The sequence below is a fragment of the Sebastes fasciatus genome, unplaced genomic scaffold (genome assembly GCF_043250625.1).
Source record: "Sebastes fasciatus isolate fSebFas1 unplaced genomic scaffold, fSebFas1.pri Scaffold_44, whole genome shotgun sequence".
Lineage (NCBI taxonomy): Eukaryota > Metazoa > Chordata > Actinopteri > Perciformes > Sebastidae > Sebastes > Sebastes fasciatus.
In genome coordinates, this window is record NW_027428232.1 from 2,501 (window position 1) to 26,344 (window position 23,844).

At 43.7% G+C, this 23,844-nt stretch overlaps 2 protein-coding genes and 1 long non-coding RNA gene across 5 annotated transcripts in view; 2 read left to right on the forward strand and 1 right to left on the reverse strand.

Moving 5' to 3' along the window:
* Nucleotides 1-6,445, forward strand: part of ankrd22 (ankyrin repeat domain 22) — a gene marked incomplete at its 5' end in the record, with an annotated part of 8,073 nt that extends 1,628 nt beyond the window's left edge. The window contains 4 exons of the mRNA XM_074628532.1: nucleotides 1,118-1,225; nucleotides 2,753-2,830; nucleotides 5,325-5,423; nucleotides 5,642-6,445. Coding sequence (XP_074484633.1) covers nucleotides 1,118-1,225; nucleotides 2,753-2,830; nucleotides 5,325-5,423; nucleotides 5,642-5,719 — 363 coding nt within the window. The remainder of the gene's footprint in view (nucleotides 1-1,117; nucleotides 1,226-2,752; nucleotides 2,831-5,324; nucleotides 5,424-5,641) is intronic.
* On the reverse strand, nucleotides 6,395-23,650 carry lipf (lipase, gastric). Of its 3 annotated transcripts, none has more exons than XR_012593165.1 (12): nucleotides 23,425-23,650; nucleotides 14,128-14,268; nucleotides 12,872-12,983; nucleotides 12,580-12,778; nucleotides 11,040-11,149; nucleotides 10,833-10,969; nucleotides 9,743-9,889; nucleotides 8,200-8,271; nucleotides 8,050-8,118; nucleotides 7,823-7,933; nucleotides 7,367-7,676; nucleotides 6,395-7,194 (listed from the first exon to the last, which is right to left on the reverse strand). XR_012593165.1 is itself a non-coding variant. In XM_074628527.1 (11 exons), the coding sequence occupies exons 2-11, from the start codon at nucleotides 14,266-14,268 to the stop codon at nucleotides 7,554-7,556; spliced, it is 1,221 nt and encodes a 406-aa protein (XP_074484628.1). In that variant the 5' UTR covers nucleotides 23,425-23,650; the 3' UTR covers nucleotides 6,395-7,553. The 3 variants fall into 3 exon arrangements, 1 of the variants encoding a protein (XP_074484628.1); XR_012593166.1 differs by having other exon boundaries at nucleotides 7,356-7,676; XM_074628527.1 differs by having other exon boundaries at nucleotides 6,395-7,676.
* LOC141763796 (uncharacterized) lies at nucleotides 11,771-12,638 on the forward strand. The gene is made up of 3 exons (XR_012593167.1): nucleotides 11,771-11,966; nucleotides 12,005-12,042; nucleotides 12,537-12,638. It is a non-coding gene; the product is annotated as an uncharacterized LOC141763796 (long non-coding RNA).
* Nucleotides 23,651-23,844: the final 194 nt, after the last annotated feature.

The following is a 23,844-nucleotide window of genomic DNA, read 5'->3' on the forward strand; positions in this document are numbered from 1 at the left end:
CTCTAACGTAAAGTGTCTCTGACGTGAAGTGTCTCTAACATTAAATGTCTCTAACGTGAAGTGTCTCTAACGTAAAGTGTCTCTGACGTGAAGTGTCTCTAACGTAAAGTGTCTCTGACGTGAAGTGTCTCTAACATTAAATGTCTCTAACGTGAAGTGTCTCTAACGTAAAGTGTCTCTGACGTAAAGTGTCTCTGACGTAAAGTGTCTCTGACGTAAAGTGTCTCTAACGTAAAGTGTCTCTGACGTAAAGTGTCTCTGACGTAAAGTGTCTCTGACGTAAAGTGTCTCTAACGTGAAGTGTCTCTAACATAAAGTGTCTCTAACATTAAATGTCTCTAACGTGAAGTGTCTCTAACGTAAAGTGTCTCTGACGTAAAGTGTCTCTGACGTAAAGTGTCTCTGACGTAAAGTGTCTCTAACGTGAAGTGTCTCTAACATTAAATGTCTCTAACGTAAAGTGTCTCTAACGTAAAGTGTCTCTAACATAAAGTGTCTCTAACATTAAATGTCTCTAACGTGAAGTGTCTCTAACATAAAGTGTCTCTAACATTAAATGTCTCTAACGTAAAGTGTCTCTGACGTGAAGTGTCTCTAACATTAAATGTCTCTAACGTGAAGTGTCTCTAACGTAAAGTGTCTCTGACGTAAAGTGTCTCTGACGTAAAGTGTCTCTGACGTAAAGTGTCTCTAACGTAAAGTGTCTCTGACGTAAAGTGTCTCTGACGTAAAGTGTCTCTGACGTAAAGTGTCTCTAACGTGAAGTGTCTCTAACATAAAGTGTCTCTAACATTAAATGTCTCTAACGTGAAGTGTCTCTAACGTAAAGTGTCTCTGACGTAAAGTGTCTCTGACGTAAAGTGTCTCTGACGTAAAGTGTCTCTAACGTGAAGTGTCTCTAACATTAAATGTCTCTAACGTAAAGTGTCTCTAACGTAAAGTGTCTCTAACATAAAGTGTCTCTAACATTAAATGTCTCTAACGTGAAGTGTCTCTAACATAAAGTGTCTCTAACATTAAATGTCTCTAACGTAAAGTGTCTCTGACGTGAAGTGTCTCTAACATTAAATGTCTCTAACGTGAAGTGTCCCTAACGTAAAGTGTCTCTGTGTCTCAGAAACAGAGGACGTGTCTTCATTATGTGTCCAAGAGAAGTTTGTCTCTGCTGGATTATCTCCTGGTCACCATCCTGATGCCCATCCTGCTGCTCGGATACTTCCTCATGGTACGATCTCTGTTAGTTTAGTTCACTGAAGACGGACAATTAAGATCCTCAAGCTAACGAGCTCGTTAACGATCACTTAGCTAGCTAGTTAGCTCGTTAACGATCACTTAGCTAGCTCGTTAGCTCGTTAACGATCACTTAGCTAGCTCGTTAGCTCGTTAACGATCACTTAGCTAGCTAGTTAGCTCGTTAACGATCACTTAGCTAGCTAGTTAGCTCGTTAACGATCACTTAGCTAGCTCGTTAGCTCGTTAACGATCACTTAGCTAGCTAGTTAGCTCGTTAACGATCACTTAGCTAGCTAGTTAGCTCGTTAACGATCACTTAGCTAGCTAGTTAGCTCGTTAACGATCACTTAGCTAGCTAGTTAGCTCGTTAACGATCACTTAGCTAGCTAGTTAGCTCGTTAACGATCACTTAGCTAGCTAGTTAGCTCGTTAACGATCACTTAGCTAGCTAGTTAGCTCGCTAACGATCACTTAGCTAGCTCGTTAGCTCGTTAACGATCACTTAGCTAGCTAGTTAGCTCGTTAACGATCACTTAGCTAGCTCGTTAGCTCGTTAACGATCACTTAGCTAGCTCGTTAGCTCGTTAACGATCACTTAGCTAGCTCGTTAGCTCGTTAACGATCACTTAGCTAGCTCGTTAGCTCGTTAACGATCACTTAGCTAGCTAGTTAGCTCGCTAACCATCACTTAGCTAGCTCGTTAGCTCGCTAACGATCACTTAGCTAGCTCGTTAGCTCGTTAACGATCACTTAGCTAGCTAGTTAGCTCGTTAACGATCACTTAGCTAGCTCGTTAGCTCGTTAACGATCACTTAGCTAGCTCGTTAGCTCGTTAACGCTCACTTAGCTAGCTAGTTAGCTCGCTAACGCTCACTTAGCTAGCTAGTTAGCTCGCTAACGCTCACTTAGCTAGCTAGTTAGCTCGCTCACTTAGCTAGCTAGTTAGCTCGCTAACGCTCACTTAGCTAGCTAGTTAGCTCGCTAACGCTCACTTAGCTAGCTAGTTAGCTCGCTAACGCTCACTTAGCTAGCTCGTTAGCTCGCTAACGCTCACTTAGCTAGCTCGTTAGCTCGCTAACGCTCACTTAGCTAGCTCGTTAGCTCGCTAACGCTCACTTAGCTAGCTCGTTAGCTCGCTAACGATCACTTAGCTAGCTCGTTAGCTCGCTAACGCTCACTTAGCTAGCTCGTTAGCTCGCTAACGATCACTTAGCTAGCTCGTTAGCTCGTTAACGATCACTTAGCTAGCTCGTTAGCTCGCTAACGATCACTTAGCTAGCTCTTTAGCTCGCTAACGATCACTTAGCTAGCTCGTTAGCTCGCTAACGATCACTTAGCTAGCTCGTTAGCTCGTTAACGGTCACTTAGCGAGCTCGTTAGCTCGTTAACGGTCACTTAGCGAGCTCGTTAGTGAGTTTATTAACCGCTGTGGTCCTGTCTGAGCCGTTGATACGGAGGCCAATGACTTGGTAGAATCAGTTGAATATATAAGTGTATTAATAATGTGTTTGTGTTGTAGTTACAGAAGCAGAGGCAGAGTGTGTCTCTGATGGAGGCGGTGCTGAGCAGCAGCGTCAACGTCGACGCCGTCGACTACGTGAGTCAAAACTTTACATCCTGTGATCAGAGATGTTCACACTTAGCCTCATGCTAACGGACTTTTTTTATTTATGTGTTTTGACTCAGTGAAGGAGTTAGTGAAGGACTCAGTGAAGGAGTTAGTGAAGGAGTCAGTGAAGGAGTTAGTGAAGGACTCAGTGAAGGAGTTAGTGAAGGAGACAGTGAAGGACTCAGTGAAGGAGTTAGTGAAGGAGACAGTGAAGGAGTTAATGAAGGAGTTAGTGAAGGAGACAGTGAAGGAGTCAGTGAAGGAGACAGTGAAGGAGTCAGTGAAGGAGACAGTGAAGGAGTCAGTGAAGGAGACAGTGAAGGAGTTAGTGAAGGAGACAGTGAAGGAGTCAATGAAGGAGTCAGTGAAGGAGACAGTGAAGGAGTCAGTGAAGGAGACAGTGAAGGAGTTAGTGAAGGAGACAGTGAAGGAGTCAATGAAGGAGTCAGTGAAGGAGACAGTGAAGGAGTCAATGAAGGAGTCAGTGAAGGAGACAGTGAAGGAGTCAATGAAGGAGTCAGTGAAGGAGTCAGTGAAGGAGACAGTGAAGGAGTCAGTGAAGGAGACAGTAGTAGTCTCTAACAGGAAACTGGTGTTTCTGGTTTCCTCCTCTGAGACGCTTTAAAACTTCTTTATTTTTCTACTAAACTCAACAAGTCGAGTCGCATTCAGTCACAATGAGTCAGAACCAACACCTCACTCTGAACAGGAACTACTACTATATATACTTCTATACTACTACAGTATATACCTCTATACTACTACTGTATATACTTCTATACTACTACTGTATATACTTCTATACTACTACTGTATATACCTCTATACTACTACTATATATACTTCTATACTACTACTGTATATACTTCTATACTACTACTGTATATACTTCTATACTACTACAGTATATACCTCTATACTACTACTGTATATACCTCTATACTACTACTGTATATACTTCTATACTACTACAGTATATACCTCTATACTACTACTGTATATACTTCTATACTACTACTGTATATACTTCTATACTACTACTATATATACTTCTATACTACTACAGTATATACCTCTATACTACTACAGTATATACCTCTATACTACTACTGTATATACTTCTATACTACTACTGTATATACTTCTATACTACTACTGTATATACTTCTATACTACTACAGTATATACCTCTATACTACTACAGTATATACCTCTATACTACTACTGTATATACTTCTATACTACTACTGTATATACTTCTATACTACTACTGTATATACTTCTATACTACTACTGTATATACTTCTATACTACTACAGTATATACCTCTATACTACTACTGTATATACCTCTACTACTACTGTATATACCTCTATACTACTACTGTATATACTTCTATACTACTACTGTATATACTTCTATACTACTACAGTATATACCTCTATACTACTACTGTATATACCTCTACTACTACTGTATATACCTCTATACTACTACTGTATATACTTCTATACTACTACTGTATATACTTCTATACTACTACAGTATATACCTCTATACTACTACTGTATATACTTCTATACTACTACTGTATATACTTCTATACTACTACAGTATATACTTCTATACTACTACTGTATATACCTCTATACTACTACAGTATATACCTCTATACTACTACTGTATATACCTCTATACTACTACAGTATATACCTCTATACTACTACAGTATATACTTCTATACTACTACTGTATATACCTCTATACTACTACAGTATATACTTCTATACTACTACTGTATATACTTCTATACTACTGTATATACCTCTATACTACTACTGTATATACCTCTATACTACTACAGTATATACCTCTATACTACTACAGTATATACCTCTATACTACTACAGTATATACTTCTATACTACTACTGTATATACTTCTATACTACTGTATATACCTCTATACTACTACTGTATATACCTCTATACTACTACAGTATATACCTCTATACTACTACTGTATATACCTCTATACTACTACAGTATATACCTCTATACTACTACTGTATATACCTCTACTACTACAGTATATACTTCTATACTATTACAGTATATACCTCTATACTACTACAGTATATACCTCTATACTACTACAGTATATACTTCTATACTACTACTGTATATACTTCTATACTACTACAGTATATACCTCTATACTACTACTGTATATACCTCTACTACTACAGTATATACTTCTATACTACTACAGTATATACCTCTATACTACTACAGTATATACCTCTATACTACTACAGTATATACCTCTATACTACTACAGTATATACTTCTATATGTATTTTGTTTTATATATTATATTTTTTGTATATTTCATGTTTGATATATTTTATATATTTTACGTTTTATATATTTTACATATTTGTATTTTATATATGTGTTTTATATATATGTGTTCTGTGCAGAAGGGAAACACGGCTCTTCACTACGTCTGTCAGAGGAAGAGTCAGCGTCTGGTTCCTCTGCTGCTGGAGAGAAACGCTGACCCCAACATCCAGAACAACGTACGTACACCAACGCACCACGAGTCACACCAACGCACCACGAGTCACATCAACGCACCACGAGTCACACCAACGCACCACGAGTCACATCAACGCACCACGAGTCACACCAACGCACCACGAGTCACATCAACGCACCACGAGTCACACCAACGCACCACGAGTCACATCAGCCTCCTGTGATCTATGATCAACTTCCTCTTCTTCCTCTTCTTCAGGACGGAGAGACGCCGCTGGACATCGCCACCAGACTAATGTTCAAGAAGATTGTCCTCATGCTGAGGAAGAGTCAGTGACGCCTCTCTGGTCTAGTTCAACTGCTAACAACGTTAGCCTAGCTTAGCACAAACACAACAACGTTAGCCTAGCTTAGCACAAACACAACAACGTTAGCCTAGCTTAGCACAAACAAAACAACGTTAGCCTAGCTTAGCACAAACAAAACAACGTTAGCCTAGCTTAGCACAAACACAACAACGTTAGCCTAGCTTAGCACAAACAAAACAACGTTAGCCTAGCTTAGCACAAACACAACAACGTTAGCCTAGCTTAGCACAAACACAACAACGTTAGCCTAGCTTAGCACAAACAAAACAACGTTAGCCTAGCTTAGCACAAACAAAACAACGTTAGCCTAGCTTAGCACAAAGACAACAACGTTAGCCTAGCTTAGCACAAACACAACAACGTTAGCCTAGCTTAGCACAAACACAACAACGTTAGCCTAGCTTAGCACAAAGACAACAACGTTAGCCTAGCTTAGCACAAACACAACAACGTTAGCCTAGCTTAGCACAAACACAACAACGTTAACCTAGCTTGGCACAAACACTCAGAATAGTCAAATGTAATAATTTTTTTTTTTTTTAAGACAAAACAGAAATCAAAGTTGAATAAGAGCCGAGAAAGCGAAACGATCTGAACACATGAATCTGTCTGTAGATAGTGTAACATACAAATCAAGTTCTACATTCCAAATTCAAATTTTCTTTATTTCAAAATAAACTTGGTCATTAATAAAACATGTCATCGTGTTTCATTGGTTTATATTTGGAAGAAATACAGCAGATTAAAATATGTTACAGAAATCATTTTAAAGACTACAAGTTGAAAAATCATTTAAAAAAACATGGAGGGAAGCTGAAAGACATGAGAATAAAAACATGTGACTGTTCCAGCTGGTCACATGGTGGTTTAATTAAAAACAATACAAATCAAACTTGTTGGGAAACAACAGGTATAAACTTAAAAAAGAAGCATAAAAGTTAGATTCTGGTTTTATAGAAGTCTATTAGAAAATGAGCTTCTACTTCTCTCTTGATTTATTCCCTCAGTAAACATTGTAAACATGAGTTTATGTTTCAAGTCTTCTTCAATACAGCATGATGTTCATTTAGTAAATGATGGTCCCATGTAGAGTCAGATAGACCATAAAGCAGGGGATGCTTTAGGGCGGGGCTACCTGCTGATTGACAGGTCGCTACCACGGCGTTGTCCGTGTTTTCATTTTACAACTTTAACCCTTTAATCACAGCGTGATTTCACTTCATCAAAGTTAATTGTAACAATTTGTTCGCCTGAAAATATCTTATTCAGCGTTGAGTTATACTTAGCTCCACCCTCTAGTGTCTCTTCTGGTTGCAAAAATCCAAGATGGTGACAGCCAAAAACCAAAATGGCGACGGCCAAAAACCAAGATGACAACGCCAAAAAACAAGATGGAGACGGCTATAAATCAAGATGACAACGCCAAAAATCAAGATGGAGACGGCTATAAATCAAGATGACAACGCCAAAAATCAAGATGGAGACGGCTATAAATCAAGATGACTACGCCAAAAAACAAGATGGTGACGGCTAAAATCAAAATCGAGGCTTCAAAATGTCAGTCCACAAACCACTGGGTGATGATGTCATGGTGACCTAGTCCACTTCTTCTATACAGTCAATGTGTTTAACAGGTATAATGTTTACCATGGTCACCATCTTAGTTTAGCAAGTTAAAAATTAAAAAATTCAAGTTTAACACACTCATTAAAACCTGCAGAACATCTGCTGCTCATGTATACTGTACTGTAGTACTCTGACTGTAGTAACTGTAGTACAGATGTGTACATCATCACAGTGTCTCTACTGGTGTTCCTGCAGCAGCTTCAGGATGGATGGAAACATCTGCTCAGGAGCGTCAAGACCCCAAATAAAGTCCAGATGGTCCCAGTGGTCAATGTGCTGATGGTAGACCAGGTTAGACACCTGCACACAGACAGACAGGTGGACAGACAGACAGGTCCATTTATCACTATTAATAATAATTAATAATTCGTAGAATATTCTTAAGATTACTATTTTTCCTGAATTTACAGACGTCATCGTGACCTCGTTTGAATCAGAGGACTCACCTGAGTGAGGAGGACAGCCACGTCTTTGGGGTCCGACAGCGTATCGTGTCCCCCTGAAAACAGAGCGGTGGGAACCTTCATGTCCTGGACGTTATACTGAGGGGGAGTGGACTGAGGACGGGACGCATGGAGGACACACAGAGACAGGTAGAGTCAGTGATACAGTAAATCCACCTCTAAGAACTGATCCAGAACTGGACTCTGGTGAGTCTCAGGTAGAGTCTCACCTGGTTGTAGTGCTTCTTGTTTCCTGCGGATCCAAAGTCAAACGCCATCAGCTTCCCTCCGTGAACCGCCTGAAGACAACGACAGCAGGTCAGTGAAGGTCCTCACTAGTACAGGAAGACAGTGTGTGTGTGTGTGTGTGTGTTTGTTACCTGGGCCCAGTGGACCATGTTCTGGACCGAGGTCCCAGCAGGACAGTGTTCGGTGTAGACCGGAATCCGAGTCTGGAAACAAGGAAACACTGAAGATGCTAGCTAGATAGACTGACATTTTGAAGCCTTGATTTTGATTTTGGCGTTGTCATCTTGGTTTTTTACTATTCTATTCTATTTATTTTTATATAACGTCCAATCATAACAGAAGTTGGTCCAAAATGGCTGCAGCGGCTTTTGTCAAAAAAACACACCGGAGTTTCGTCTCTTTGCTTCTAAACTCTTTGCCGATACCGTTCCACTCTACACCAGCACCACTCTGCTGTTGTCGTTTGTTATCACCCAAACTACCTGCAGTCAGTTCTTCTTCTCTGCTCTGAAACAGTAGTAGCCGGTGGCAGCCATGATACCTCCAGGGTGAAAGAAGGCTCTGGAGCAGAGAAGAGGAAGAAGAACTGAGTTCTGGTTAAACTGGTAGATTTCTTTTGTGGGTTAATAAATGATGGTATCAGATTGGTGCGTAGACTGGTGGACTCATCGATACCCGATACCGGTATCGGTATCGGTATCGGTATCAGAACAACTCTATCTATAAGGCAGCCAAAAATCAAGATGACAACGCCAAAAAACAAGATGATGCCGGCCAAAAAACAAGATGACAACGCCAAAAATCAAGATGACAACGCCAAAAAACAAGATGACTGCCAAAAACCAAGATGACAACGCCAAAAAACAAGATGATGCCGGCCAAAAACCAAGATGACAACGCCAAAAAACAAGATGACAACGCCAAAAAACAAGATGACAATGCCAAAAAACAAGATGACAACGCCAAAAAACAAGATGATGCCGGCCAAAAACCAAGATGACAACGCCAAAAAACAAGATGGTGACGGCTAAAATCAAGATGAAAACGCCAAAAAACAAGATGACAATGCCAAAAAACAAGATGGTGACCGTGACTAGCAAGTTAAAAATTAAAAAATTCAAGTTTAACACACTCATTAAAACCTACAGAACATCTGCAGCTCATGTATACTGTACTGTAGTACTCTGACTGTAGTAACTGTAGTACAGATAATGGTATCTGATCGGTGCCTAGACTGGTGGACTCACCGATACCGATATCTGAACAACTCTATAAGTATCTGGGGCGGTCCACATGGACTCCATTCATAGTAACAGTGACATGTGGTCAAAAGCTCAAGAAGGCTAGTAAGTGGACCTTGAGTGAAGATCGTTTAGTTAAAAACATTAATAATAATATTCCTGTTTAAAAACCCAGAATCCCACAAATATTGTAGTATTTAAAAAATAATAAATATATGAATAAATAGATACAAATATTATTGATCTAAACAGATTTTATTTAAAATGTATAATATATGAGCTTTAATATTTTAAAATATATAAAACATTTTTACTTCATATATAAATATGTGATGTAACATGTTAATTATAAGAATGAATAGATGAGTTCTGTTGTTAATCGACAGTAAACTGATCAATAATATTTCATATCTATAATGTGTTTAATACGAACCAGGTTGAGGTTTTTCTCGTCGAAGCCACAGAGGACGAAGAACAAGTTCCCACACAACTCGCTGAGCAGCTGCTTCGCACACACGTGTTCCGCAAACCACTCGATCATGTGACTCTGAGGCAGGAAGTCCTGCTTACCAAACAGGTCCTGATGGAGACGCAAGGAAATCAATCAATCAATCAACCAATCAATCAATCAATCAACTCAATAAGTAAATATAGAGCTGCTCAGTTTGATGATAGCTAGTTAGCAGGTCAGGTGATGATAGCTCGTTAGCAGGTCAGGTGATGATAGCTCGTTAGCAGGTCAGGTGATGATAGCTCGTTAGCAGGTCATGTGATGATAGCTAGTTAGCAGGTCAGGTGATGATAGCTCGTTAGCAGGTCAGGTGATGATAGCTCGTTAGCAGGTCATGTGATGATAGCTAGTTAGCAGGTCAGGTGATGATAGCTCGTTAGCAGGTCAGGTGATGATAGCTCGTTAGCAGGTCAGGTGATGATAGCTCGTTAGCAGGTCAGGTGATGATAGCTCGTTAGCAGGTCATGTGATGATAGCTAGTTAGCAGGTCAGGTGATGATAGCTCGTTAGCAGGTCATGTGATGATAGCTAGTTAGCAGGTCAGGTGATGATAGCTCGTTAGCAGGTCAGGTGATGATAGCTCGTTAGCAGGTCAGGTGATGATAGCTCGTTAGCAGGTCAGGTGATGATAGCTCGTTAGCAGGTCAGGTGATGATAGCTCGTTAGCAGGTAAGGTGATGATAGCTCGTTAGCAGGTCAGGTGATGATAGCTCGTTAGCAGGTCATGTGATGATAGCTAGTTAGCAGGTCAGGTGATGATAGCTCGTTAGCAGGTCATGTGATGATAGCTAGTTAGCAGGTCAGGTGATGATAGCTCGTTAGCAGGTCAGGTGATGATAGCTCGTTAGCAGGTCAGGTGATGATAGCTCGTTAGCAGGTCATGTGATGATAGCTCGTTAGCAAGTCATGTGATGATAGCTAGTTAGCAGGTCATGTGATGATAGCTCGTTAGCAGGTCATGTGATAATAGCTCGTTAGCAGGTCATGTGATAATAGCTCGTTAGCATCGTACCCAGATGAGGAAGTTGGGCAGGACGGACAGCTTGGTCATGGGGCTGGTGGTGAAGCTGACGGTTGCTACGGGAGCCAAACCGAAGAATAGCTTGATCTTACTGGCCAGTTCTGGCAGCGCGGAGAACGCTATGAATCCTGGGAAAACAGAGACAGAGACGTGTCAGAGTGATGTCATCGAGTTATCATGCAGTAAGTACTGTGTTACCTATCGTGGTTCCCTGAGAGTGTCCGATGTAGTAGATCTGCTCCTGACCCGTCACCTTCAGGATGTGGTTTATAACAGCTGGAAGGTCCTTCAGAGCCATCTCATCATGACTACACACACACACACACACACACACACACACACACACACACACACACACATACACACACACACACACACACACAGGTGATGTCAGACAGGTGATGTGATGTCAGACAGGTGTTGTGATGTCAAACAGGTGTTGTGATGTCAGACAGGTGAGGTGATGTCAGACAGGTGTTGTGATGTCAGACAGGTGAGGTGATGTCAGACAGGTGTTGTGATGTCAGACAGGTGAGGTGATGTCAGACAGGTGTTGTGATGTCAAACAGGTGTTGTGATGTCAGACAGGTGAGGTGATGTCAGACAGGTGTTGTGATGTCAGACAGGTGTTGTGATGTTAGACAGGTGTTTTGATGTCAGACAGGTGAGGTGATGTCAGACAGGTGAGGTGATGTCAGGCAGGTGTTGTGATGTTAGACGGGTGTTTTGATGTCAGACAGGTGAGGTGATGTCAGACAGGTGATGTGATGTCAGACAGGTGTTGTGATGTCAGACAGGTGTTGTGATATCAGACAGGTGATGTGATGTCAGGCAGGTGTTGTGATGTTAAACAGGTGATGTGATGTCAGGCAGGTGTTGTGATGTCAGGCAGGTGTTGTGATGTTAGACAGGTGTTGTGATGTCAGACAGGTGAGGTGATGTCAGACAGGTGTTGTGATGTCAAACAGGTGTTGTGATGTCAGACAGGTGAGGTGATGTCAGACAGGTGTTGTGATGTCAGACAGGTGTTGTGATGTCAGACAGGTGTTGTGATGTTAGACAGGTGTTTTGATGTCAGACAGGTGAGGTGATGTCAGACAGGTGAGGTGATGTCAGGCAGGTGTTGTGATGTTAGACGGGTGTTTTGATGTCAGACAGGTGAGGTGATGTCAGACAGGTGATGTGATGTCAGACAGGTGTTGTGATGTCAGACAGGTGTTGTGATATCAGACAGGTGATGTGATGTCAGGCAGGTGTTGTGATGTTAAACAGGTGATGTGATGTCAGGCAGGTGTTGTGATGTCAGGCAGATGTTGTGATGTTAGACAGGTGTTGTGATGTCAGACAGGTGTTGTGATGTCAGACAGGTGATGTGATGTCAGGCAGGTGTTGTGATGTTAAACAGGTGATGTGATGTCAGGCAGGTGTTGTGATGTCAGGCAGATGTTGTGATGTTAGACAGGTGATGTGATGTCAGGCAGGTGTTGTGATGTTAGACAGGTGATGTGATGTCAGGCAGCTGTTGTGATGTTAGACAGGTGTTGTGATGTCAGACAGGTGTTGTGATGTTAGACAGGTGTTGTGATGTTAGACAGGTGTTGTGATGTCAGGCAGGTGTTGTGATGTTAGACAGGTGTTGTGATGTCAGACAGGTGTTGTGATGTCAGGCAGGTGATGTGATGTCAGACAGGTGAGGTGATGTCAGGCAGGTGTTGTGATGTTAGACAGGTGTGCGTACCTGAACCTCCAGAAGTCGTCCTGGTCCGGTCTGAGGTTCTGGTGTTTCCTGGACCAGGTGTTTCCTCGGCTGTTTCCGATCCAGACATCGTAGCCGGCGTCGGCGAGCACGTAGCCCAGACTGGAGTTGGGCGGGTTGGTGATCCAGTTGCTGCCGGCAGCCAGGAGGCCGTGTTGGAGGAACACTGCCGGCCCCGCACCTGTACAACACGACCAGTACTCTGTTACTATGACTACAGTAAAAGTACATAAATACTACGATGCACAAATACTTCATCACGACTCAGTCTGACCTGCGGTGTGTTTGAGTCCGTGTGGGATCCGGTTGACGGTCAGGATGTACCCGTCCTCCGTCAGAACCTCGTGTTCCTCCGCCGGGTAACGCCACCGCCGGATGATCTCCGTCTAACAAACACACACACACACACACACACTAGTGATGTTACGTGCTGTGCCGAGGCTTCGGAGCGTGTGTCGAGTAATCCAGGAAGTTTCCTGCGATGCGTGTATCGAGGCTTGTATCGTTTTAGACCGATGACGTCATTGATGACGTCCGAAGCCTCGCTGCCCGGCCGTACCGCCCACTGGTTCATGAAGTGTTTCAGATCTTCACTGGTTCAACCAATGCCGCTTTCCAGAAGTGACACAGAACACTAATATTAACCCTCCTGCAATTATTATATTATATTACACTCCACTACAATACAATTATTAACTTAGGATTGGTTTGCACACATAAGATGAATTACTCACAAAACAATTACAGTTTATTATCCATGTATCTTATATACTCATAATATACTTACTAAATAGACATTTTATTAAATATGATATATATATATATATATATATAAATTGATTACATGGTAATAGATTTTTTTTCATTGTTTATAGTCATTCCCAAAAGCCTTTACTGGCGCAAAATACAGTATATCACAGATCTGTGTTCCCAGTAGACCACAACCAGCACTGATCCCAGTAGAGCACTTACACACCAAAAACTGACAAACTGACAATAACCTGATATTTTCAGGTGGATTTTCATTTAATTCTCACTGTGCAATATCATTTTCCACTTGCAATGTTGTTAATAGTCTGTTTATTGCCAATACTGTATAGACTCCTATTTTTATACTTCCAATCTTTATACTTGGTTCATATTTTGTTACACTTTGTTTAGCTCTTTTTTACTGTGTTAGCTGATGCATCTTGTTTCTTGCTGCTGTACACTGCACATGTCCCCACTGCGGGACTAATAAAGGAATATCTCATCTTATCACATGGTTCAGATCATATTTGTCTGTTTTACACTCTTTGACCACGAGCCTCGAGCAATGAACCCTTTTCCGAACCAATTTGCTGGAAAGCTTCAAAGCTTCATGAGGCTTCATCTCGCCATCACGCACGCACGCACACACACGCACACACACACACACACACACACACACACACACATTACTACATTGGCCAGAGTTATGTCTCTTTGCTTCTAACCTCTTTGGCGGCGCGTCGGCCATCTTTGTTTGCAGTCTGTAGTTTGTTTACTCACGATGTTCATGTGTACTTCAGGGTCCAGCTCCTGGTGCGGTTTACCAGAGCGCCGCCGGACGTCAGAGAGTCTCAGAGCAGACGGTCCGGTGTGGACGAGACCGGAGAGCGCCAACACACACACCACAACACACAGCATCATCTGTCACACACACACACACACACACACACACACACACACACACACACACAAAGTGTTTGTTAGAGACGTTTTATGATGCTGTAACTTCCCACCCTCTGACTGTGACCTTAAACACATCTGGAGCTGAAACAGGACTTCAGCTTCAGTCACATGACGGACTGATGAAAGTTTGACTTAAAGGGGAAGTGACATCATCAGTCACATGACAGGATTCTAATTGTAATCTGATAAACTATCCATGTAGTTTCTGAGAGGAGAACCGGTCTGAACCGGTCTGAACCGGTCTGAACCGGTCTGAACCAGCAGATCTCTCCAGGTGAGGATCAGTCAGAACTTCATTCAGAGTCCCACTGAAGAACCCGACTGAGATATCTCCAGCATCAGGAGACACTCCTCTAAATGATCCATAAATGAGTTTGTGCTGTTTGTGGGCTGGACTCTGATCAGCTGATATCAGCCCTCACATTCTCTGTTTGTTCAGTAAAGAAGCAGAAGAGCAGACGGACTCAGAGGTCAGAGGTCACAGAGATGATTAATGAACATGAAGCACATGTTCTACTTCCTGTTTCTCTCTCTGAAAGAGGAACTCTCAACTTTCACATCTGTTGACTGAAGAGCTGCAGCAGCTGTTCCAGATGTTGTGATTAGTTTCTTTCTATGCAGATAGAAGAATCAGAACTAATAGTGATTTAGTGTTTGACTGCAGCTCGTTGAAGCTGTGATGAAGTGATGATGACGTGATGAAGATCATGTGAGGCAGTGCGAATGAAAGGAGGTGATTTATCTGGTTCAACAGCCTCAGGACGACTCCGGTCCCGAGAACAGAGACCCTGATGATGCCTTCAAATGTCAAAATCAGTTTCATGTCCTCTGTCTGCAGCCTGTTTAACCTCCTCTGTACCAGAGTCCATTCAGTGTTCTGCCTGTTATAAACCAGATGTTACCACCTGTTATAAACCAGATGTTACCACCTGTTATAAACCAGATGTTACCACTTGTTATAAACCAGATGTTACCACCTGTTATAAACCAGATGTTACCACTTGTTATAAACCAGATGTTACCACTTGTTATAAACCAGATGTTACCACCTGTTATAAACCAGATGTTACCACCTGTATAAACCAGATGTTACCACCTGTATAAACCAGATGTTACCACCTGTATAAACCAGATGTTACCACCTGTTATAAACCAGATGTTACCACCTGTATAAACCAGATGTTACCACCTGTATAAACCAGATGTTACCACCTGTATAAACCAGATGTTACCACCTGTATAAACCAGATGTTACCACCTGTATAAACCAGATGTTACCACCTGTTATAAACCAGATGTTACCACCTGTTAACAGGCTGGTTTCTGTCTGGTGTTCAGCTGGTTTTCAGGCTGGTTTTAACATCTTTCCTCCATAATTTACATCAACTTTTCTGCCTGTTGTTCTTCAGTTTTCAGCCTGTTTCAGACCGCTAGAAGTTTCAGTTTCCAACCTGTTTTCTGTCTGTTGGTCACTTCTTTTCTGGCTTATCTTTAACCTCCTCTGAACCAGAGTCCATTCAGTTTGCAGCCTGTTATAAACCTGATGTTACGACCTGTTAACAAACTGATTTTAACATCATTTGTGTCACATTTCTATCAGCCTTTCTCTCTATTTCTCCTCTGTTTGCAGGCTTGTTACAGGCTGGTGTCTGTCTGTTGTCTGTCTGGTGTCTGTCTGTTGTCTGTCTGTTGTCTGTCTGCTGTCTGTCTGGTGTCTGTCTGTTGTCTGTCTGCTGTCTGTCTGGTGTCTGTCTGTTGTCTGTCTGGTGTCTGTCTGTTGTCTGTCTGGTGTCTGTCTGTTGTCTGTCTGTTGTCTGTCTGTTGTCTGTCTGGTGTCTGTCTGTTGTCTGTCTGTTGTCTGTCTGTCTGTTGTCTGTCTGGTGTCTGTCTGTTGTCTGTCTGGTGTCTGTCTGTTGTCTGTCTGTTGTCTGTCTGGTGTCTGTCTGGTGTCTGTCTGTTGTCTGTCTGTTGTCTGTCTGTCTGTTGTCTGTCTGGTGTCTGTCTGTTGTCTGTCTGTTGTCTGTCTGGTGTCTGTCTGTTGTCTGTCTGTTGTCTGTCTGGTGTCTGTCTGTTGTCTGTCTGTTGTCTGTCTGTTGTCTGTCTGTTGTCTGTCTGGTGTCTGTCTGTTGTCTGTCTGTTGTCTGTCTGGTGTCTGTCTGTTGTCTGTCTGTTGTCTGTCTGGTGTCTGTCTGTTGTCTGTCTGGTGTCTGTCTGTTGTCTGTCTGTTGTCTGTCTGGTGTCTGTCTGTTGTCTGTCTGTTGTCTGTCTGTTGTCTGTCTGTCTGTCTGTTGTCTGTCTGTTGTCTGTCTGGTGTCTGTCTGGTGTCTGTCTGTTGTCTGTCTGGTGTCTGTCTGTTGTCTGTCTGTTGTCTGTCTGGTGTCTGTCTGTTGTCTGTCTGTTGTCTGTCTGGTGTCTGTTGTCTGTCTGTTGTCTGTCTGGTGTCTGTCTGTTGTCTGTCTGGTGTCTGTCTGTTGTCTGTCTGTTGTCTGTCTGTTGTCTGTCTGGTGTCTGTCTGGTGTCTGTCTGTTGTCTGTCTGGTGTCTGTCTGTTGTCTGTCTGGTGTCTGTGTTGTCTGTCTGGTGTCTGTCTGTTGTCTGTCTGTTGTCTGTCTGTCTGTTGTCTGTCTGGTGTCTGTCTGTTGTCTGTCTGTTGTCTGTCTGCTGTCTGTCTGGTGTCTGTCTGGTGTCTGTCTGTTGTCTGTCTGTTGTCTGTCTGGTGTCTGTCTGTTGTCTGTCTGTTGTCTGTCTGTTGTCTGTCTGGTGTCTGTCTGTTGTCTGTCTGGTGTCTGTCTGTTGTCTGTCTGTTGTCTGTCTGTTGTCTGTCTGGTGTCTGTCTGGTGTCTGTCTGTTGTCTGTCTGGTGTCTGTCTGTTGTCTGTCTGGTGTCTGTCTGTTGTCTGTCTGGTGTCTGTCTGGTGTCTGTCTGTTGTCTGTCTGGTGTCTGTCTGTTGTCTGTCTGGTGTCTGCTGTCTGTCTGTTGTCTGTCTGTTGTCTGTCTGGTGTCTGTCTGGTGTCTGTCTGTTGTCTGTCTGTTGTCTGTCTGGTGTCTGTCTGTTGTCTGTCTGTTGTCTGTCTGGTGTCTGTCTGGTGTCTGTGCTGTCTGTCTGGTGTCTGTCTGTTGTCTGTCTGGTGTCTGTCTGTTGTCTGTCTGGTGTCTGTCTGTTGTCTGTCTGTTGTCTGTCTGTTGTCTGTCTGGTGTCTGTCTGTTGTCTGTCTGTTGTCTGTCTGTTGTCTGTCTGGTGTCTGTCTGTTGTCTGTCTGTTGTCTGTCTGGTGTCTGTCTGTTGTCTGTCTGGTGTCTGTCTGTTGTCTGTCTGGTGTCTGTCTGGTGTCTGTCTGTTGTCTGTCTGGTGTCTGTCTGGTGTCTGTCTGTTGTCTGTCTGTTGTCTGTCTGGTGTCTGTCTGTTGTCTGTCTGTTGTCTGTCTGGTGTCTGTCTGTTGTCTGTCTGTTGTCTGTCTGGTGTCTGTCTGTTGTCTGTCTGTTGTCTGTCTGTTGTCTGTCTGTTGTCTGTCTGGTGTCTGTCTGTTGTCTGTCTGGTGTCTGTCTGGTGTCTGTCTGTTGTCTGTCTGTTGTCTGTCTGGTGTCTGTCTGGTGTCTGTCTGTTGTCTGTCTGTTGTCTGTCTGTTGTCTGTCTGGTGTCTGTCTGTTGTCTGTCTGTTGTCTGTCTGTTGTCTGTCTGGTGTCTGTCTGTTGTCTGTCTGTTGTCTGTCTGTTGTCTGTCTGGTGTCTGTCTGTTGTCTGTCTGGTGTCTGTCTGTTGTCTGTCTGGTGTCTGTCTGTTGTCTGTCTGTTGTCTGTCTGTTGTCTGTCTGGTGTCTGTCTGTTGTCTGTCTGTTGTCTGTCTGGTGTCTGTCTGGTGTCTGTCTGTTGTCTGTCTGGTGTCTGTGCTGTCTGTCTGGTGTCTGTCTGTTGTCTGTCTGGTGTCTGTCTGTTGTCTGTCTGGTGTCTGTCTGTTGTCTGTCTGTTGTCTGTCTGTTGTCTGTCTGTTGTCTGTCTGGTGTCTGTGTTGTCTGTCTGTTGTCTGTCTGGTGTCTGTCTGGTGTCTGTCTGGTGTCTGTCTGTTGTCTGTCTGGTGTCTGTCTGTTGTCTGTCTGTTGTCTGTCTGGTGTCTGTCTGTTGTCTGTCTGTCTGTTGTCTGTCTGTTGTCTGTCTGTTGTCTGTCTGTTGTCTGTCTGGTGTCTGTCTGTTGTCTGTCTGTTGTCTGTCTGTTGTCTGTCTGGTGTCTGTCTGGTGTCTGTCTGTTGTCTGTCTGTTGTCTGTCTGTTGTCTGTCTGGTGTCTGTCTGTTGTCTGTCTGTTGTCTGTCTGGTGTCTGTCTGTTGTCTGTCTGTTGTCTGTCTGGTGTCTGTCTGTTGTCTGTCTGGTGTCTGTCTGTTGTCTGTCTGGTGTCTGTCTGGTGTCTGTCTGTTGTCTGTCTGTTGTCTGTCTGGTGTCTGTCTGTTGTCTGTCTGTTGTCTGTCTGGTGTCTGTCTGTTGTCTGTCTGGTGTCTGTCTGTTGTCTGTCTGTTGTCTGTCTGGTGTCTGTCTGTTGTCTGTCTGTCTGTTGTCTGTCTGTTGTCTGTCTGGTGTCTGTCTGTTGTCTGTCTGTTGTCTGTCTGGTGTCTGTCTGTTGTCTGTCTGGTGTCTGTCTGGTGTCTGTGCTGTCTGTCTGGTGTCTGTCTGTTGTCTGTCTGGTGTCTGTCTGTTGTCTGTCTGTTGTCTGTCTGGTGTCTGTCTGCTGTCTGTCTGGTGTCTGTCTGTTGTCTGTCTGGTGTCTGTCTGTTGTCTGTCTGTTGTCTGTCTGTTGTCTGTCTGTTGTCTGTCTGTTGTCTGTCTGTCTGTTGTCTGTATGGTGTCTGTCTGTTGTCTGTCTGTTGTCTGTCTGGTGTCTGTCTGTTGTCTGTCTGTTGTCTGTCTGTTGTCTGTCTGTTGTCTGTCTGTCTGTTGTCTGTCTGTTGTCTGTCTGGTGTCTGTCTGGTGTCTGTCTGTTGTCTGTCTGTTGTCTGTCTGTTGTCTGTCTGGTGTGTCTGGTGTCTGTCTGTTGTCTGTCTGGTGTCTGTCTGTTGTCTGTCTGGTGTCTGTCTGTTGTCTGTCTGTTGTCTGTCTGTTGTCTGTCTGGTGTCTGTCTGTTGTCTGTCTGTTGTCTGTCTGGTGTCTGTCTGGTGTCTGTCTGTTGTCTGTCTGTTGTCTGTCTGTTGTCTGTCTGGTGTCTGTCTGTTGTCTGTCTGTTGTCTGTCTGGTGTCTGTGCTGTCTGTCTGGTGTCTGTCTGTTGTCTGTCTGGTGTCTGTCTGTTGTCTGTCTGGTGTCTGTCTGTTGTCTGTCTGTTGTCTGTCTGGTGTCTGTCTGTTGTCTGTCTGTTGTCTGTCTGGTGTCTGTCTGTTGTCTGTCTGTTGTCTGTCTGGTGTCTGTCTGTTGTCTGTCTGGTGTCTGTCTGTTGTCTGTCTGTTGTCTGTCTGTTGTCTGTCTGTTGTCTGTCTGGTGTCTGTCTGTTGTCTGTCTGGTGTCTGTGCTGTCTGTCTGGTGTCTGTCTGTTGTCTGTCTGGTGTCTGTCTGTTGTCTGTCTGGTGTCTGTCTGTTGTCTGTCTGGTGTCTGTCTGGTGTCTGTCTGTTGTCTGTCTGGTGTCTGTCTGTTGTCTGTCTGTTGTCTGTCTGGTGTCTGTCTGTTGTCTGTCTGGTGTCTGTCTGTTGTCTGTCTGTTGTCTGTCTGTCTGTTGTCTGTCTGGTGTCTGTCTGTTGTCTGTCTGTTGTCTGTCTGGTGTCTGTCTGTTGTCTGTCTGTTGTCTGTCTGGTGTCTGTCTGTTGTCTGTCTGTTGTCTGTCTGTTGTCTGTCTGTTGTCTGTCTGTTGTCTGTCTGGTGTCTGTCTGTTGTCTGTCTGTTGTCTGTCTGTTGTCTGTCTGTTGTCTGTCTGTTGTCTGTCTGGTGTCTGTCTGTTGTCTGTCTGTTGTCTGTCTGGTGTCTGTCTGTTGTCTGTCTGTTGTCTGTCTGTTGTCTGTCTGGTGTCTGTCTGTTGTCTGTCTGGTGTCTGTGCTGTCTGTCTGGTGTCTGTCTGTTGTCTGTCTGGTGTCTGTCTGGTGTCTGTCTGTTGTCTGTCTGTTGTCTGTCTGTTGTCTGTCTGGTGTCTGTCTGTTGTCTGTCTGGTGTCTGTGCTGTCTGTCTGGTGTCTGTCTGTTGTCTGTCTGGTGTCTGTCTGTTGTCTGTCTGGTGTCTGTCTGTTGTCTGTCTGGTGTCTGTCTGTTGTCTGTCTGTTGTCTGTCTGGTGTCTGTCTGTTGTCTGTCTGTTGTCTGTCTGTTGTCTGTCTGGTGTCTGTCTGTTGTCTGTCTGTTGTCTGTCTGTTGTCTGTCTGTTGTCTGTCTGGTGTCTGTCTGTTGTCTATCTGTTGTCTGTCTGTTGTCTGTTGTCTGTCTGTTGTCTGTCTGGTGTCTGTCTGTTGTCTGTCTGTTGTCTGTCTGTCTGTTGTCTGTCTGTTGTCTGTCTGGTGTCTGTCTGTTGTCTGTCTGTTGTCTGTCTGGTGTCTGTCTGGTGTCTGTCTGTTGTCTGTCTGTTGTCTGTCTGGTGTCTGTCTGTTGTCTGTCTGTTGTCTCTCTGGTGTCTGTCTGTTGTCTGTCTGTTGTCTGTCTGTTGTCTGTCTGTTGTCTGTCTGGTGTCTGTCTGTTGTCTGTCTGTTGTCTGTCTGTTGTCTGTCTGGTGTCTGTCTGTTGTCTGTCTGGTGTCTGTGCTGTCTGTCTGGTGTCTGTCTGTTGTCTGTCTGGTGTCTGTCTGGTGTCTGTCTGTTGTCTGTCTGTTGTCTGTCTGGTGTCTGTCTGTTGTCTGTCTGTTGTCTGTCTGTTGTCTGTCTGGTGTCTGTCTGTTGTCTGTTGTCTGTCTGTTGTCTGTCTGTTGTCTGTCTGTTGTCTGTCTGGTGTCTGTCTGTTGTCTGTCTGGTGTCTGTCTGTTGTCTGTCTGGTGTCTGTCTGGTGTCTGTCTGTTGTCTGTCTGGTGTCTGTTGTCTGTCTGTTGTCTGTCTGTTGTCTGTCTGGTGTCTGTCTGTTGTCTGTCTGTTGTCTGTCTGTCTGTTGTCTGTCTGGTGTCTCTCTGTTGTCTGTCTGTTGTCTGTCTGGTGTCTGTCTGTTGTCTGTCTGTTGTCTGTCTGGTGTCTGTCTGGTGTCTGTCTGTTGTCTGTCTGTTGTCTGTCTGTTGTCTGTCTGTCTGTTGTCTGTCTGTTGTCTGTCTGTTGTCTGTCTGGTGTCTGTCTGTTGTCTGTCTGGTGTCTGTCTGGTGTCTGTCTGTTGTCTGTCTGTTGTCTGTCTGGTGTCTGTCTGTTGTCTGTCTGTTGTCTGTCTGGTGTCTGTCTGTTGTCTGTCTGTTGTCTGTCTGGTGTCTGTCTGTTGTCTGTCTGTTGTCTGTCTGGTGTCTGTCTGTTGTCTGTCTGTTGTCTGTCTGTTGTCTGTCTGGTGTCTGTCTGTTGTCTGTCTGGTGTCTGTGCTGTCTGTCTGGTGTCTGTCTGTTGTCTGTCTGGTGTCTGTCTGGTGTCTGTCTGTTGTCTGTCTGTTGTCTGTCTGTTGTCTGTCTGGTGTCTGTCTGTTGTCTGTCTGGTGTCTGTGCTGTCTGTCTGGTGTCTGTCTGTTGTCTGTCTGGTGTCTGTCTGTTGTCTGTCTGGTGTCTGTCTGTTGTCTGTCTGGTGTCTGTCTGTTGTCTGTCTGTTGTCTGTCTGGTGTCTGTCTGTTGTCTGTCTGTTGTCTGTCTGTTGTCTGTCTGGTGTCTGTCTGTTGTCTGTCTGTTGTCTGTCTGTTGTCTATCTGTTGTCTGTCTGTTGTCTGTCTGTTGTCTGTCTGTTGTCTGTCTGGTGTCTGTCTGTTGTCTGTCTGTTGTCTGTCTGGTGTCTGTCTGTTGTCTGTCTGTTGTCTGTCTGGTGTCTGTCTGTTGTCTGTCTGTTGTCTGTCTGTTGTCTGTCTGGTGTCTGTCTGTTGTCTGTCTGTTGTCTGTCTGTTGTCTGTCTGGTGTCTGTCTGTTGTCTGTCTGTTGTCTGTCTGGTGTCTGTCTGTTGTCTGTCTGTTGTCTGTCTGTTGTCTGTCTGTTGTCTGTCTGGTGTCTGTCTGTTGTCTGTCTGTTGTCTGTCTGGTGTCTGTCTGTTGTCTGTCTGTTGTCTGTCTGTTGTCTGTCTGTTGTCTGTCTGGTGTCTGTCTGTTGTCTGTCTGGTGTCTGTGCTGTCTGTCTGGTGTCTGTCTGTTGTCTGTCTGGTGTCTGTCTGGTGTCTGTCTGTTGTCTGTCTGTTGTCTGTCTGGTGTCTGTCTGTTGTCTGTCTGTTGTCTGTCTGTTGTCTGTCTGGTGTCTGTCTGTTGTCTGTTGTCTGTCTGTTGTCTGTCTGTTGTCTGTCTGTTGTCTGTCTGGTGTCTGTCTGTTGTCTGTCTGTTGTCTGTCTGTTGTCTGTTGTCTGTCTGGTGTCTGTCTGTTGTCTGTCTGTTGTCTGTCTGTTGTCTGTCTGTTGTCTGTCTGGTGTCTGTCTGTTGTCTGTCTGGTGTCTGTGCTGTCTGTCTGGTGTCTGTCTGTTGTCTGTCTGGTGTCTGTCTGTTGTCTGTCTGTTGTCTGTCTGTTGTCTGTCTGTTGTCTGTCTGTTGTCTGTCTGGTGTCTGTCTGTTGTCTGTCTGGTGTCTGTCTGTTGTCTGTCTGTTGTCTGTCTGGTGTCTGTCTGTTGTCTGTCTGTTGTCTGTCTGGTGTCTGTCTGTTGTCTGTCTGGTGTCTGTCTGGTGTCTGTCTGTTGTCTGTCTGTTGTCTGTCTGTTGTCTGTCTGTTGTCTGTCTGCTGTTCAGCTGGTTTTAACAGATATTTTCCATAAGTTACATCAACTTTTCTGCCTGTTGTTCTTCAGTTTTCAGCCTGTTTATAAACCAGATGTTTATAAACCAGATGTTTATAACCAGATGTTTATAACCAGATGTTTATAAACCAGATGTTTATAACCAGATGTTTATAAACCAGATGTTTATAAACCAGATGTTTATAAACCAGATGTTTATAACCAGATGTTTATAAACCAGATGTTTATAACCAGATGTTTATAAACCAGATGTTTCAGCCTGTTTATCAACATGAATAACTCTCTAATAGATTATGAATAATAACTAATAATAGCACGTTAATAACGGTGTGGATCACTCACCTGGCTGCAGCTCTCTGATGATCAATGACCTCTCTGATCTCTGATCAGCTGATCGGGTTCCTCTCGGCGGTGACGTCAGAGGGAGTGCCGCTCTGTGATTGGTCGAAGATCAGACTCTGTTTGTTTAAAACCATCTGATCAGTCTGATCAATCTGATCAATCTGAGCGATCTGTTCTCTGGTCGACTGTTTAACTGTCTGATCGAATCAACACAGACCGGAAACAGAAAACAACACAGACCGGAAACAGAAACCAACAGACCGGAAACGATCTGGAGGAATAAAAACACTGAAAATAAAACACAATAATAATAAAATTAATCACAATAACAATAATGATCTCCATAAAATAAATAAACATTAATTTACTCAGTCAGACTCACCTTCAAAATAAAAGCACGGTCTGTCACTTCATTACAGT

Excerpts from the sequence above, each read along its gene's own strand:
- lipf (XM_074628527.1), bottom strand. The coding sequence starts at position 14,268 with ATGATGCTGTGTGTTGTGGTGTGTGTGTTGGCGCTCTCCGGTCTCGTC. Across the intron at positions 11,150-12,579 it reads GACGACTTCTGGAGGTTCAG|TCATGATGAGATGGCTCTGA; the intron begins GTACGCACACCT and ends GTGTGTGTGTAG. Across the intron at positions 7,677-7,822 it reads TGGCTGTCCTCCTCACTCAG|GTGTCTAACCTGGTCTACCA; the intron begins GTGAGTCCTCTG and ends GTCTGTGTGCAG.